General features: G+C 43.1%; 1 protein-coding gene across 6 annotated transcripts in view; it reads right to left on the minus strand.

Moving 5' to 3' along the window:
- AKT3 (AKT serine/threonine kinase 3) overlaps positions 1–13,827 on the minus strand; it is a 109,185-nt gene extending 95,358 nt beyond the window's left edge. For 4 of the 6 annotated variants that reach the window (XR_013983605.1, XR_013983606.1, XM_080997752.1 and 1 more), the window contains exons 1-2: positions 13,297–13,825; positions 3,278–3,421 (exon numbers count right to left, since the gene is read on the minus strand). Coding sequence is in view for 4 of the 6 variants with exons in the window: in XM_080997752.1 (XP_080853878.1) it covers positions 3,278–3,323 (46 nt within the window). In the remaining 2 variants the exon portion in view is untranslated. Of the gene's footprint in view, positions 1–3,277; positions 3,422–13,296 lie in introns of all 6 variants that reach the window. The other 2 variants (XM_080997750.1, XM_080997751.1) reach the window with 2 other exon arrangements.
- Positions 13,828–14,098: the final 271 nt, after the last annotated feature.

The following is a 14,098-nucleotide window of genomic DNA, read 5'->3' on the forward strand; positions in this document are numbered from 1 at the left end:
AAAATAATTAAGTAGTCCAACATTCTCCTTAGAAAGTTTCAAGTGGTCGGGGGGGGGTTGAAACCACTGCCTAAGAAAAAAGCCATTTAGAGGCTGATATCAGCAACAGTGTCTCTTAAGACATCAGAAACTGTCACCAGGCATCTTGACTACCTCAGTGTAAATATACCAGTGGTTTTCAACCTGTGTACCGTGGCACCCTGGGGTGCCTTGAATGATGGTCAGGTGTGCCGTGGGCAACACTGGCCTCTGTTCATCTTTCCTTCCCTCTCTCCTCTGATGCCCTCTCACATCTCTGCCTCTCAAAGGTTTGCACAGCTGTTTGATGCAGCAGCCCTGGTTAACAACAACAACAACCATTACTAGGAAGTCCAATTAACACAGGAACATACATACACATTGCAGGAAGGAAGATTAAGGCTTCTTTCTGAAATGCTATATTTTGTATACAAAGCATGTGTTGTTGTTTCCTTTAATTTCCTGTAAGAATCCCAATTGACCAATCAGGAAGCAGTACCTTTCAGCTCCTGATGAAAGATGGGGGTGGGGGCAGAAATCTCTAAAAACCTGCACAGCAAAATGTAGGACAAAAATAGCCCTCAGACACCCTTCAAATCAGGTTTAGCCACAACTGCAACCCACCTCCCAAACCCAATTTGTTTTGAGCATCATCCTATGCATTGAGTTCAGTGGGGCTTACTTTACTCCCAGGTAAGCAGAGATCATGAATTAGCAAGTTCCACAGAAGGGGCCCAAAATAGCAAAAACCAACTTTTCCTGATCATGACATAACTGGATCCCTTCCCACCCAAACAGAGAGCAGTGCCTAACTACAAAGCCAGTCTAGAGCTTCTGCTGTTTAGAACTTTTACTAAGAAAAAGAATGCATTTGCATGTCTGCATGAAAGAACATACCTGTGCCTTACTATGTAATTGAGCCTTTGACTCTGTGCACACATGAAAGCGTGAATACATACATGCTTTCCAGAATGTGGACCACTGTCCAGTTTGAAGTTGTAACACTACCCTACCCTCAAACAAGTTTTAACAGTAGTGGCAAGCAACAGATAAAACTGAAAACAAAGAAAGTATGTTAAAACAAAATGCACAGAACTCACCATTTTATATCAATATGTATGAATCTGCATATGATGCCTTCCTGTGTAGAGTTTTTATTAAACTGGGTAATATCCAATTGTTGCATCCTGCTTGTGCAATGAACTTCTGCTTGTGGAAACGGGTTTTCTTTCTCCCTCTGCAGCCCCCCATTCCAAATTTGCTCCAGAATGTTGGGAGACACTCCAGAACCAGTGGCCTGAGGGGTGCACAGCAAGGGGATCTTACCCATAAATTGTTCAACTTCTAGATTCAATATAATGGATTTTAACTTTTTCAACACTTACTAAAAACAATTTAAACTCACTGAGCTACTTAAACCATTTTACCGTTAGAACATTGGTCTGAGCACAATGTTCTTTGATAGTATTTGGATAAGAGTTACGGAACACTATGTTGCTAAAGCAATGTCACACAGTGATCCAAAACAGTATAAGATTCATATATATTTAGAAATGAGAAAGATAAAGGCTGCAATCAATGAACTCTTAGTTTGCAGTAAGTACCTCTGAACTCAGTGAGACTTCTTAGTAATTCATGTGTGTGTGTGATCAAAACAGTATGTTAAAACTGCCTTCAGATTAAAGTGCTGCTACCTGTAATGGGCCCGTCCCAACCACCTGGGCCTCATGCTGTTTTAGGAAGAGAGATCTGGACACAACAGAATATACCCCTCTGATTGCACCCACCCTTCCACTGTTTGTGATACTTGCTGCCACCAGGTAAGAGATTCTGAACTCAGCTACATTCGTAAAGATAAAGCACTTTATATGCGTTATAACACTGACACCAGATGACACTGTGGAGTCACGTCTTTTGCCAACAGGATTTCCCTGTAAGAAGTTTAAAACATGCTTAACCGAATCGCTACTTTGATGTATCTAGATCCAGCCTACATCTTTGTTAGGCTGCCCCTTTTCAAACTGCCTCCAAAGGTTTTGGAGTTAGGACTCAACAAGACAAACAAGTGAAACATACATTACCATAGTATACAAAAGCATATACACCAGGAAAAATATGCACTCGCATATAAGATACAGGCAGTTCAGGGCAGTAAAACCCATTCCTTCACATTACCCATTAACACCTGTTATTCAAAGCATAAATATACTACTCTAATGGGTCGGGTGGGAGAGCATTTCAGAACAGCTATTATCCATCAATCCCCTTAATATATAATTTACAGAGATCAGATGGCCCTAGGAAACACTGTTCTAGATCATCTGGGCTGCTGTTGCACTTACAGCGATACCTCAAGTTACAGATGCTTCAGGTTACAGACTCCGCTAACCCAGAAATAGTACCTCAGGTTAAGAACTTTGCTTCAGGATGAGAATAGAAATCGCGCGGGGCGGCGCAGCAGCAGCAGAAGGACCCATTAGCTAAAGTGGTACCTCAGGTTAAGAACAGTTTCGGGTTAAGAACGGACCTCCAGAACGAATTAAGTTCTTAACCCAAGGTACCACTGTACATGTTTATTTTGCTGGGCTAAGGGAGCAGGGTTTGCATTCATAAACTGCCCATGTGTACTGGACAGCTCCTAGTCCACATGGATGATTATGGGGAACTGCCCTCTCCTCACTCACTCGGAGCAGTTGATCTACTGCATTTACCAAGGGAGAAGTTAAACCACTAGTGGGACCTTGGTATGGCCTTCTGTCCTCGTCCTCCCCCCACTAACTCCAGCCTCTCCCCACTTCCTTTTGAATCATACCTCAGGTTCCCCATTAAAAACCCTGATTCATGTTGTCCTCTGGTTGTCTCCTAAGGATTTTGGCCCACTTGTTCCCCTTTTCTCCTCTTTCTATCCTCCCAGCCATCTCCTCTCCGCTGTCTTTTCTTCTTAGTTGCTCTTCTTCGCCCTATCTCCCTTTTTACCACCAACTGCTGTTTAAATACAGCCATGCTGGTTTCCAAACCAGCTCCTTGCCAGCCACCTGATGGAGGCTGGGCCTCACCTTTGATTCCCAATTCTCTTGCAAGCCCCTAGCAGCTGCAACACAGATGCTTTGCCACAGCTGTAGCTTGAAGCCCGGTAAAGTGCACACATCGCTGCCTCCCCACACTACAGACCAACAACTACTAAATGAAGGGGAGGAAATACAGCCACTATCCATGAACAATTCTTACAGGATAGTATAGTATTTAATTCAACACTTACCCCTTTTCTGAACCCAACCTTCTTTCACAATTGTAACATCGCTCATGATAGCTCCACAATGAGCCTTCAATTCAGAGAAATATTGTTTTGCAGTATCGCTTTGAGTTTCAAGTCTCTTCTGACTTTTCCGTATCTTAAATCAACCTGTAAGTATGAAGGAGAAAAATTAACTTGATGTGTACTGTTGCTTGACACCCAATCCGCTCAAACAGCTATTTAGGAACTTTATAGGCCACCTTCCCCCTAAAACTGACTTACAAAAATTCAGATCAATAACATAAATATCATCTAAGAACAGCATCCAGGGGAAAAAATCACAGTGTTAAAAGCATAGATGAACAGAATAGCCTTTACCTGGCACCTAGAGGATAGCAATGATACTACCAGGCAAATACGCCTGGGAAAACAAAAACAGTGCTTTAGCTATGTCACTGATTTCAAGAACAAGCTCACTGCTAAACATACTTGTCAATATCCAAAAAAGTTGTTTTGCTAGATGTTGATCCTTGCTGACTCAGAAAAACCAAACCATTTGTAAAAGTCAGAGCTGTGAACTTTAGCTGGCCAATCATTTAGATCAATCTGTTAAACCCCTTTTGAATGATTCAAAATAGCCTTCGCCAACCTGCTGCCCTCCAGAATTTGTTGGATTACAAGTCCCATCATCCTTTACAATTGGCCATGCTGGCTGGGGCTGATAAAGTTCAAGTTAAACAATGTCTAGACAGCAGCACCATGTTGGAGAAAGCTGATTGAATGGATGTCCCTAATTAATCAAGGAATGAACTTTTTTTAGGGAATTCTTTTAAATACAAACATTTGCAAAACTGTGGAGGGTGAAATGCCATTTTGGAAGAGCCCTTACCCCTTCTTTCCCACACCAAAGGGAATGCCCCTTCTAAGAAGGTTCATGCTCTGAAACCTAAGGGCATCATTTAAAAACAAAAGCAATTGCTTATTCTTATAAAAATATATCAGTGTTCGAAATTAACCTGGCACCAGGCACATTTTACACCTGACTATTGACCACTTGGGTGGCGCTGTGGGTTAAACCACAGAGCCTAGGACTTGCCGATCAGAAGGTCGGCGGTTCAAATCCCTGTGGCAGGGTGAGCTCCCGTTGCTCGGTCCCTACTCCTGCCAACCTAGCAGTTCGAAAGCACGTCAAAGTGCAAGTAGATAAATAGAGACCGCTCCGGCGGGAAGGTAAATGGCATTTCCGTGCGCTGCTCTGGTTCACCAGAAGCAGCTTAGTCCTGCTGGCCACATGACCCGGAAGCTGTACACCGCCTACCTCGGCCAATAAAGCAAGATGAGCGCTGCAACCCCAGAGTCGGTTACGACTGGACCTAATGGACAGGGGTACCTTTACCTTTATTGACCACTTGCAACCAAGTGAAGGTGCTTAAGCACCAGAATGGTGCCTGACATCTCCACCATCTGGGGATCATTGGATCTGGACTATTTTCACACACTAATGTGACATCCTGTAGAATTCTATCAGTTAGATTTTATCTGCACAATCAGAATGAATTTCAGGAACCAAAATGCTTTTTCTGTGTATCCTAAGCAGGAACAGTGAAAAACATTGCAGTTAATTGTTGCTGCTTATCTTCACTTACCCCACTGCCCTGCTCAAAGTTGTGAAGAATATCTCTATGGTAGGTATGGCCCATGTCACCATTAAGAAAAAGAGGTAGTATTGCCCCTGTAAAAAGTGACTTTAGAGCCGTCTTGCCCAAAAATGGCAACTAGACATTCTGTTTTGGTGACTGTAATCTTGGTTTAAGGAGCCATTTGGTGCCTAGTTTATATATCTGAGTTTCTAACACTAAAATATATAGAGATCACAAATCTGCTTCATCATGTTTATTTATTTATAAGAATTCTTGCCCGCCCTTTGCCATAAAGTCCCAGGGCAGGTTATAATAATAAAATATACAATAATAAAAACAGAAAAACTGCTACTATTATATAAAAATGCAGCAAAACAACTTCAAAAAGAGAGGTGGATACCATAAAACAGTGACAACATTATCTCTGTCCAAGAGACACCATAGCCAGCAAACTAACCAGAGCTGGAAATAGACACTCCTAGTCACCGAGGCTACCTGAGTGATAGTGCTGGATCCAAGAGAATCACCCAGGCTGCAGACCTGCTCCTTCCAGGTGATGGCAACCCTGTCCAGAATGGGCCATCTTCCCACCTCCCAAACTTGAGCACTTGGAACACAGAACACCTGCCTTTTCAGGATTCAGCTTCAATTTATTGTCCCAAAGGCTGACCTTCACCACCTCCAAGTAATACGCCTAGTCCTTCAACCTCCTCCAATAGAGCTGGGTGTCATCAACATATTCGCAACAACTCATTACCAAACTCCAGATGACAGCTCTGAGCAATTTCAGGCAGGTGCTAAAACAACCTGGATAATAATACAATTCGCATGCCACTGAACAATGGCCATGAATAACTACATTCTGGAAATAGCTATTAAAGGTAGGATCGGAACCACTGAAGTATAGTGCCCCCCAACCTAGGGATGGAGGAAAATGCAATTAAGTTTGTATTTAAAGCTACCACATACTGAACAAATGAACACTGAAACACAGCAATCCTATGAAATTCACACTTATCAGAATTTTGTAATGCACTTCTCCAGCAATGTGTACAAAAATACATACATCCTGGCAATGTGTGCATAAAAATCCATATTAGTGAAAATAATATATGAAACTGCAATATATTATAAAAACTGCTTTGGGGGATGAATTACACCTAGCAGGGATAATGCAAGTTTGGTATTCCTCCACACCATGTGCACAACTAAACAAATATCTGCAACATTAGAAAAATGAATCCAGGTATCCCCTTTCTCTCTCATCTCTCTTCAGTAGAAGAATATGAAATGAGCTGTGCAAGACAATAATTGGAACAGGGATATGAATGCCTCTAGTGCTGCTACCCCTTATATCACAGTGGACAACAGCAGCAATGGATGCTTTGGTGAAAATGCATAGAAATCCTTCATTTCAGTTGCTCACAGAATTCCTATAAAAATGATAGCACTACAGTTAGCAATTCTAAACCTGTTCAGAAGGTATTCCCTATTCATCAAAATGATATGTTACTGTACAGTACTTTTAAGAACATATACTCTGAAAATTCTGATACCATGAGCTCCTAATGCAGAAGTGAGGGAGCTGTGACCCTCCAGATGTTGCTGGACTAAAACTCTCATAATCCCTGACCTTTGGCCAGCATAACTGGGAATGATGGGAGTTGGAGTCTTGGTGTCTTAACATCCGGAGATCTTCATGTTCCCCACTCCACCCTAATAAAGCGCTAAGAATCACATATTTTAGTATCCAAAAGCAGAAACTGGCCAGTAATTCCCAGTTCCATATTCAAATAAAAGTTTGAAAACCAGATCAATTACTAAACTTAAGAGAGAACTAAAGTTTATATGTTCCTGCACTCCAAAATAAGCCTTGGCAAAATCCACACCATATAGCTCCATGATGGATCATGTCAGTGGTCCATTTAATCCAGCATCCTGTTCTCACAACTACCAACCTATGCCTATCAGTGGTGTTAGAAACTCAGATATATAAGTTAGGCACCAAGTGACTCCTTAAACCAGGGTTACAGTTGCCAAAATGGAACGCCTAGTTGCCATCTTTGAGCCAGACAGCTTGAAAGTTGTATCTTTCAATACAACTTTTTGGTTCCTGAAATTCATTCAGATTGTGCAGATAAAATCTAACTGATAGAATTCTACAGGATGTCGCATTACTGTGTGAAAACAGTCAAGAACCAATGATCCCCAGGCATGCACTTCCTGATGATAGAGACGTCAGGTGCCATCCTGGCACCAAGGCATCTTCACTTGGTCACAAGTGGCCGATATCCAGGTGCAAAATGCACCAGGCGCCTGGCTAATTTCAAACACTGCCTATAGGAAGCCTACAAGCAGGATCTGCCCATCTGCGATTCCCAGCAACTGGGATTGAGGAATACTGCCTCTGACAGTGGAGGTGGAAGATGGCAATAGTGGCTAGGAGTCTTTGACAGACTTATCCCCCAATTTGGCTAATCCTTTTAAAGCCATCCAAGTTGGTAGCCACCACTGCCTCCTGTGGGAGCAAGTTCCACAGTTTAACTATGCACTGTGTAAAGAAGTACTTTCTTTTATCGGTCCTGAATCTTCCAACATTCAGTTTCATTGGAAGATAATGAGTGTCATGAGTGAGAAAAACTTTCCTCTATCCACTTTCTCCATGCCATGCAGAATTCTGTAAACTTCTATCACGTCACTTCTTACTCACTTTTTCTCTAAACGAAAAATTCCCAAAGGCTGCAACCATTCCTCATAGGGGAGCCCTCTGATAATTTTGGTTGCTCCTTTCCACCTCTATACTATCCTTTTTGAGCTGAGAAAACCAGAACTGTATACAGTATTTCAAATATGATCACACCATAGAGTTGTATGATATTGGAAGTTTTATTTCACTTCCTTTCCTAATGATCCCTAGCGTAGTATTTACCGTATTTTTCGCCTCATAGGACGCACCTACTTTTGGGGGGGGGGAATGAAGAAAAAAAATTATTCCCCCCCCCCAGGCACGGGGCTGGCGCAGGGGAAGCCCAAACTTCCCCCGACCCCAGCCCCCAGAACAGCCTGCTATCCGCAAGCCTAGGGAGCCGCGCCGGTTTCCCCAGGCTTGCGGGCAGCTGTGCGAAGCCCGGGTGTGCTGAAGAGTGCCCAAGGCTTCGGAATGCAGGCAGCTCTGCGCAACCCTCTGGAGGCCGGCGCGGCTTGGCTTCGCGCTGGGCCCCGGAAGGTTGCACAGAGCTTCCTGAAGCCTGGAGAGCAAGAGCCTCTCGCTCTCCAGGCTTCAGCGAAAGCCTGTATTCGCCCCATAGGACGCACCAACATTTCCCCTTCATTTTTGGAGGGGAAAAAGTGCGTCCTATAGGGCGAAAAATACGGTACCTTTTTCACAGCTGCCACACAGTGGATCAACTACTTCACTGAGCTATCCACTACAACCCCAAGGTCTTGTTCCACGTCTTCCACCAGTTTAGACCCCATGAACATATATGTGAAATTATGATGCTTTTGCCCTGACATGCATCATTTTACCCTTGTTTACACTGAGTGGCATATGTCATTTTACAGCCTAGACACTCAGTTTGGATAGGTCCTTTTGGAGTTCTTCGCAATTTATTTTTGTTTTAACCACCTATACTTCCCCAAATCTGCCTAAATCTGACAAAGTATTGACAGTCTGGCCAAAATCTAAAGCAATTTAGTCTCAAAATGTTAGAGAGAGCAAGAAAAGAACACTATGAAATCCACAAGAACCTTTGAGTTCAAGAAGTACCTCAGAGACTTCTCAGAGAATTACATATAAGACAAACTGCTGCTTCTGGCATAAAATAGTCTTACTTAAGCTGTAGATAGGAAGATACCAGTTTGGAACCTAACTTGCTTTTTGTGAATGAAAAAGTATTCCATCAATGGAGAAGCACCTTAGGGTACAGGTGGATACAGTTATGCACCACCATCTCTTTCTATATATTTCAATGTTTAATTGTTTATATTTGAATAGTATAGTCATGTCCAAGATTGCAAACATGAGCTTCTCTATTACATGAGAGATAAATATGCTTTCTTTCTCTTGTGCTAACTCAACTTTTGAGAAAATAATTATTATGAGAATTCAGTTATCTCTCAAAATTTGGATAATACAGCATTTATTTCATGGCTGTTAACTTTAAGATAAAGCTTTTTGTATTTATTCACTGAAGGCCTGAAACAGTATCTAGTCAAGTCAGTGGAAAGAATAAAACACATATATTATTAATGTCAGCTAAGGTAGATCTTTTCCTAAAGCATCAATTTCTTTCAAGATCATGGCACACAAGTAACTTTATACATGTGAGTAAAAAGCACAATAGCAATTCTACAGGATGTCTCTTAACAAGCTCCAGTACTGAGGCAGTAACTGAGCATCAACATTCAGCTTCAAAAGCCCCATAGTGGGGACTCTGCTCTAGTCCTGAAGATAGATTTCTGAACTCTCTATTAGACTTCCAAGAATGACATTTCTACTGGATTTCTAAGCACAGCTCAAACCATTAGAATGTCATTATCCAAGCTGTATTCATGTGAATAAATGTGTTACTCCTATAAGGGTTCTTCAGGAGTACATGTCTAATTTCTATAGCATTTATATGATCTTCATGAACATATGGTCCCCCCACCATTTCTCATAAAGAGAATAATGTTAATGCAAGTAAAGTCACCTATTTGCATCTATTTACTTCAATAAACCATTTTTTAAAGTGTCAAATGTTCAAAAAATTATTCTTCATGCAGTCGCCAAGTTTCAAATTCACAGCAATACTGTCTCAATGCTGTTAACTGTAAATAATAATAATAATAATAATGTTGAGTAAATCTTCAACTGAGTAGGTGTTTCTTCCAAGCAAATATGCATAGACTATAACTCCTGGTTACAGTTTTTGTGTGATCCCAATGATGATGAAATATATCTGTTTTAGAACATGTCAAAGACTTAGAAAATCCAACAGATTTAGGTTTTCATACATGGCAAAAAAAAAAAACCCAAAGCAGTAAAAACCCTTACACTTTCTGCAAAATAGACACAATAAAAGCATGTGTTGCCATAACAGGAATCTAAACATATTCTAATGATTACTTCCTAATTTCCTGTTAAAGATCTATCTAGATTATGAACTCACAAACATACTAAAAAACTTTTTTGTTTCATATAGAATAATCCTATCCATGTTTACCCAGAACCAAGTCCCACTGTGTTCAATTGGGTTTCCTTCTTGGCGAGTGTGCATAAAGTTATGGCCTAAGGAACTTGCTCCTGTAGTATGTATTTTAAACCTATACCCCTACAAACCAGTTCTAATCCCATTTACTTCGAAGTAAATCCCACTTAACATCAATAGGACATGAACTCTCAAGGCAAATAAATTTAGGATTTTAGCCTAAATGCTCAACTTGTTGCTCAAGTGTATTAATGTTTTAATACTCAATGTATTTGATTTTTAATATTATATCTTGCTGTTCCCATCTTTACAGAGGTGCTCAAAGCATAAGGAATAATCTGTCAGTTAATTATGTTATAGATGAAACAACTTAATGAAGTATTCCAAGTATGATTCTGCACACAATTTAAGTTCCCATTTGTCAAGAAAGCTTTGAAAAATGTATGTCATTATTTGCATACAGGCAATATTTTCAATTTAGACAACAATATATCATATGCTAAAGCTGCAAATATATGTACATAGAATCATAGAACTGTAAAGGTGGAAGGAACCATGAGGGCCATCTAGTCCACCCCCCTGCAATGTAGGAATCTTTCACCCACTGTGGGGCTTGAACCCACAACCCTTAAATTAAGTCTCTTGCTCTACTGACAGAGCTATCTACTGGAGGAGGGACCTTCTTTGAACTCAGTGGAAATTACTTCTAAACAAACATAACTAGAATGAGTTGCTAGTTTAAAAAAAGAACAGGTAGTACTTTTAAATGGCATTGCTTACATTTAAATCAGATAAACCAAAGCAATAAGTTTTGTTTCCATGCATATTTTCTTAGGAGTAAATCCCACTGTACTCAGTGACATTTCCTTCCAAGGAAACATGCAGAAGACCATACTGCCTATCTGTTTCACTGTCAGTTATTTTTGAAATTTTTGATAACAAATAGCGATAAACACAGTACACTTTAATTGTACTTTGCAATTTAGTTTTTAAAAGTTAAAATATAATAAAAGAAACAAACATTAAAACATTTCCCTTGTCATAGGAAAAGAGAAAGCTGAAATCTCTAGATAGAAAATGACTTCTTCTGTGAGTTTGTTAGCTAAATTATACATATACAGAACTTCTGACAGGGGATATAATTGTGTGTACTATACTCTTCTTCTGAACCATTCATCTGGACATCCATGTTTGCCTCATCCAATCAAGGCATACATACATTATAATTAGCAGTCCAATCCAATTAAAGATATTGGGGTCAATTTAAAACTCTTCACAGGAAAACAAACAGAACCGCAAACAAAATCTGCTTAATGAACACTCTTAATGATGTCAAAACAAAATAGTTTTTAAGTACTGTACATTTTATTTGTCTTGTAACTACTCTTGAATTGCATTGTTCAAGTAAGAATATACTTTCTACAAAACAGGCAAAACAGAATACATTTGAAAAAATAAAAATAAAATTACACAGTGTATTAGAGCTTCCTTTTAATTTCATAGCATTTTAACGTCTGTATGTCCTAGCAAGGTTGGCAAGATACCCAACCCCAATATTAGAGTTTCTCAGATGTACCCCAAAAACAGCTATCTCTAAGCTCTCTGAAGCATGATTGCAAATAATCTATCAGCTACTAAAATATATTGTTTGCAAATTAAATTCAATCTTCAGATTTACTTTGTTAAAAACGATCCAGTGTGTACTAATAATACATGTTAGATTTGCCAAATTTTGAGAATAATAGATTACCCAACCTTCAGTACAGTAATCTACTTCATAGTTTAAAGTCCAGTCTAAAAGAACTTCTTTGAATTAAGACATAGACAATAAAAACACATCAAACTATTTCATTTATTCCCATCTGCCAGCATTATGGCAGACATACCTTTATAAGTAATTATAATAAAACTTAAATGAAAACATGCCAAATTGTTTGAATACCATGAAAAAGAAATTTTAAGTGCCCTTACATCTAAATTTCTTGTGCCACATTGTGCTTTTTAAAGTAGCGTTTTAAGTTTTGTTTACAAATAACTGATTAACTTCTAAGGATGATCCTATTTACTAACAGGCCTTTTTTTCAAACTGTAACATGTGTCACTCTATTCAATCTCCTCAGATCATGGTCTGTACAAGTAGGAGGTGGGTAAGAAGCAGTGTCTGTCGAGTAATCATGTACTGTACATCAACTCCTCTATGTGCAAAGCAGCCATCATAATGGCTGTTCCAGCAAGATTGATGCGCAGAAAGAGGTTGGTTTGTTTACTTGCAGCCACAGCTGCCAGCAGCACCAGCAGCAGCTCCAGAGCAATACACTACTATGAACAGAACAGACCATCCTCTCCCATTTCTATTCTTATCACACAGACACGTTCTAAAGAGAGGAAACGCTTTTTACTCATGAAACTAAGGCCATTCGCTATATACATTTACCTCTGATCCACGACAAACAGAGGGTGGGGGAGGGAAATATGTGGACGTGTGAGGAGTCACCGTGACCGCGAAGGTGTGTGCGTCGGGGGGAGGAGGAGTAGCTGGATGTGGGGGCTGAATATTATCAGGAGAGACCAGGTGCGCAAGGAACGCTCTGCGCCCTCCTCCTCCCCGAGCATCCCCTTCAGATGAAAAGGAAGCCACATTCCATATAAATAACTGCGCCCGTGCGTGCGCGCGCGCGCCGCTGTATGTTGTGCCTCGTGGCCAAGCACACATCTCTCTCCCTTTCCTCCCCCCCTCCCCCCGCGCGTCTTTAACGTTATATAACCTCTTGTGTCTCTACAGGAGCCTGTCAGGCCCCGCCAAACACACACACAGAAACACACGCACTAGTAGTCTAGGGACTTGTTATATTTTCTATGCTGTGAGTGATGGCTGGCGAAGGAGGAGCTGGGGAACTGCTGCCGCCGCCGCCTCCTCCCTCTGTCAGCACAAGGATACTGACGGGGATCATCACTACTAGGCCCTAGATGTGTCGTCCCCCCTTCAGGGTGGGAAGCGGAGGGGGGGCGGGGACACACCAGAAATTGGGGGAGACGCCGCCGCCTGTGCGCCAAGCCGCAGCCGAGGAGGCATCCCCACCCTCCGCCGCTCCTCCCGCCCTCACCTCACCTCACGTGCCCCGAGAGCAGCCAGCGCCCAGCCAGCCAGCATCCCCCGCCGCCCATCCTCTCCCGCCCGCCCGCCAGCCATCCCAGCTCCACGCTCGTTTACCTGAGGCGGAGGCGAGGGCGGCGGATGCTCGGCCGTTGGTGTGGAAGTGGCGGGAAGGCGGAGGCGGTTCCGGGCAGGGGGGCCCCCCGCGCTCCCTCCTCCCTCCCCCCCCCCACAGCACCGCCGGGCTCGGCCCTTCGTTTCCCCTCAGCGCTGTGGGGAAGGGTCCAGGCCCCGGCCGGCGAGGGAGACGCAGGAGGGGCGGCGGCGGCGGCGGCTACATAAGACAGCGGCTTCTCCTCCCCGCCCGCTATTCACGGCGGCGCCCGCCTGGGCAGCTCGGCCGCAGCATCCGCGGACGTCAGGGCGGCGGCTCCCGCTCCCGGCTCAGGGTGCCCGGAGCCGCCTGGGGCCCAGCCTTCGGTCCGGCTGCCGCTACAGCCGCCGCCGCCGCCGTTGTTTCGGCCGCCTCCGCCAGGCTCGTTATTGACTTTCAGGAAAACTCCCGACGTCACTGGCTCCCCCCCGAGTGTCTTCCCCTCCAAGGCGGCGGCAGCGGCAGCATCGGCATCCCCCAGCTCTCGCGAGAAGCGCCGATGTGCGGAGCGGGGGGCTGCCAGACAGAGCAGGGAGGGAAAAGGCGGGGGGAGCCAGACAGAGCGGAGGGAGGGAGGGAGGCGGAGGTGAAGAGGATGAATGGGAGGGAGGGAGAGGCACGCAGGAAGGAGCCGGCGGGGCTGACCAACGACAGGCGAGGGTGGGGGCGGGGAGGGAGGGCTGAGGTGAAAAAGAGACGGGGCGGGATAAAGGGGAGGCAGGAACCAGACAGGCCGCCAGACGCGGGAAAGCTGAGGGAAAGGAG

This window comes from Podarcis pityusensis (genome assembly GCF_964106645.2).
Source record: "Podarcis pityusensis genome assembly, chromosome: 3".
NCBI classification, from domain to species: Eukaryota; Metazoa; Chordata; class Lepidosauria; order Squamata; family Lacertidae; genus Podarcis; species Podarcis pityusensis.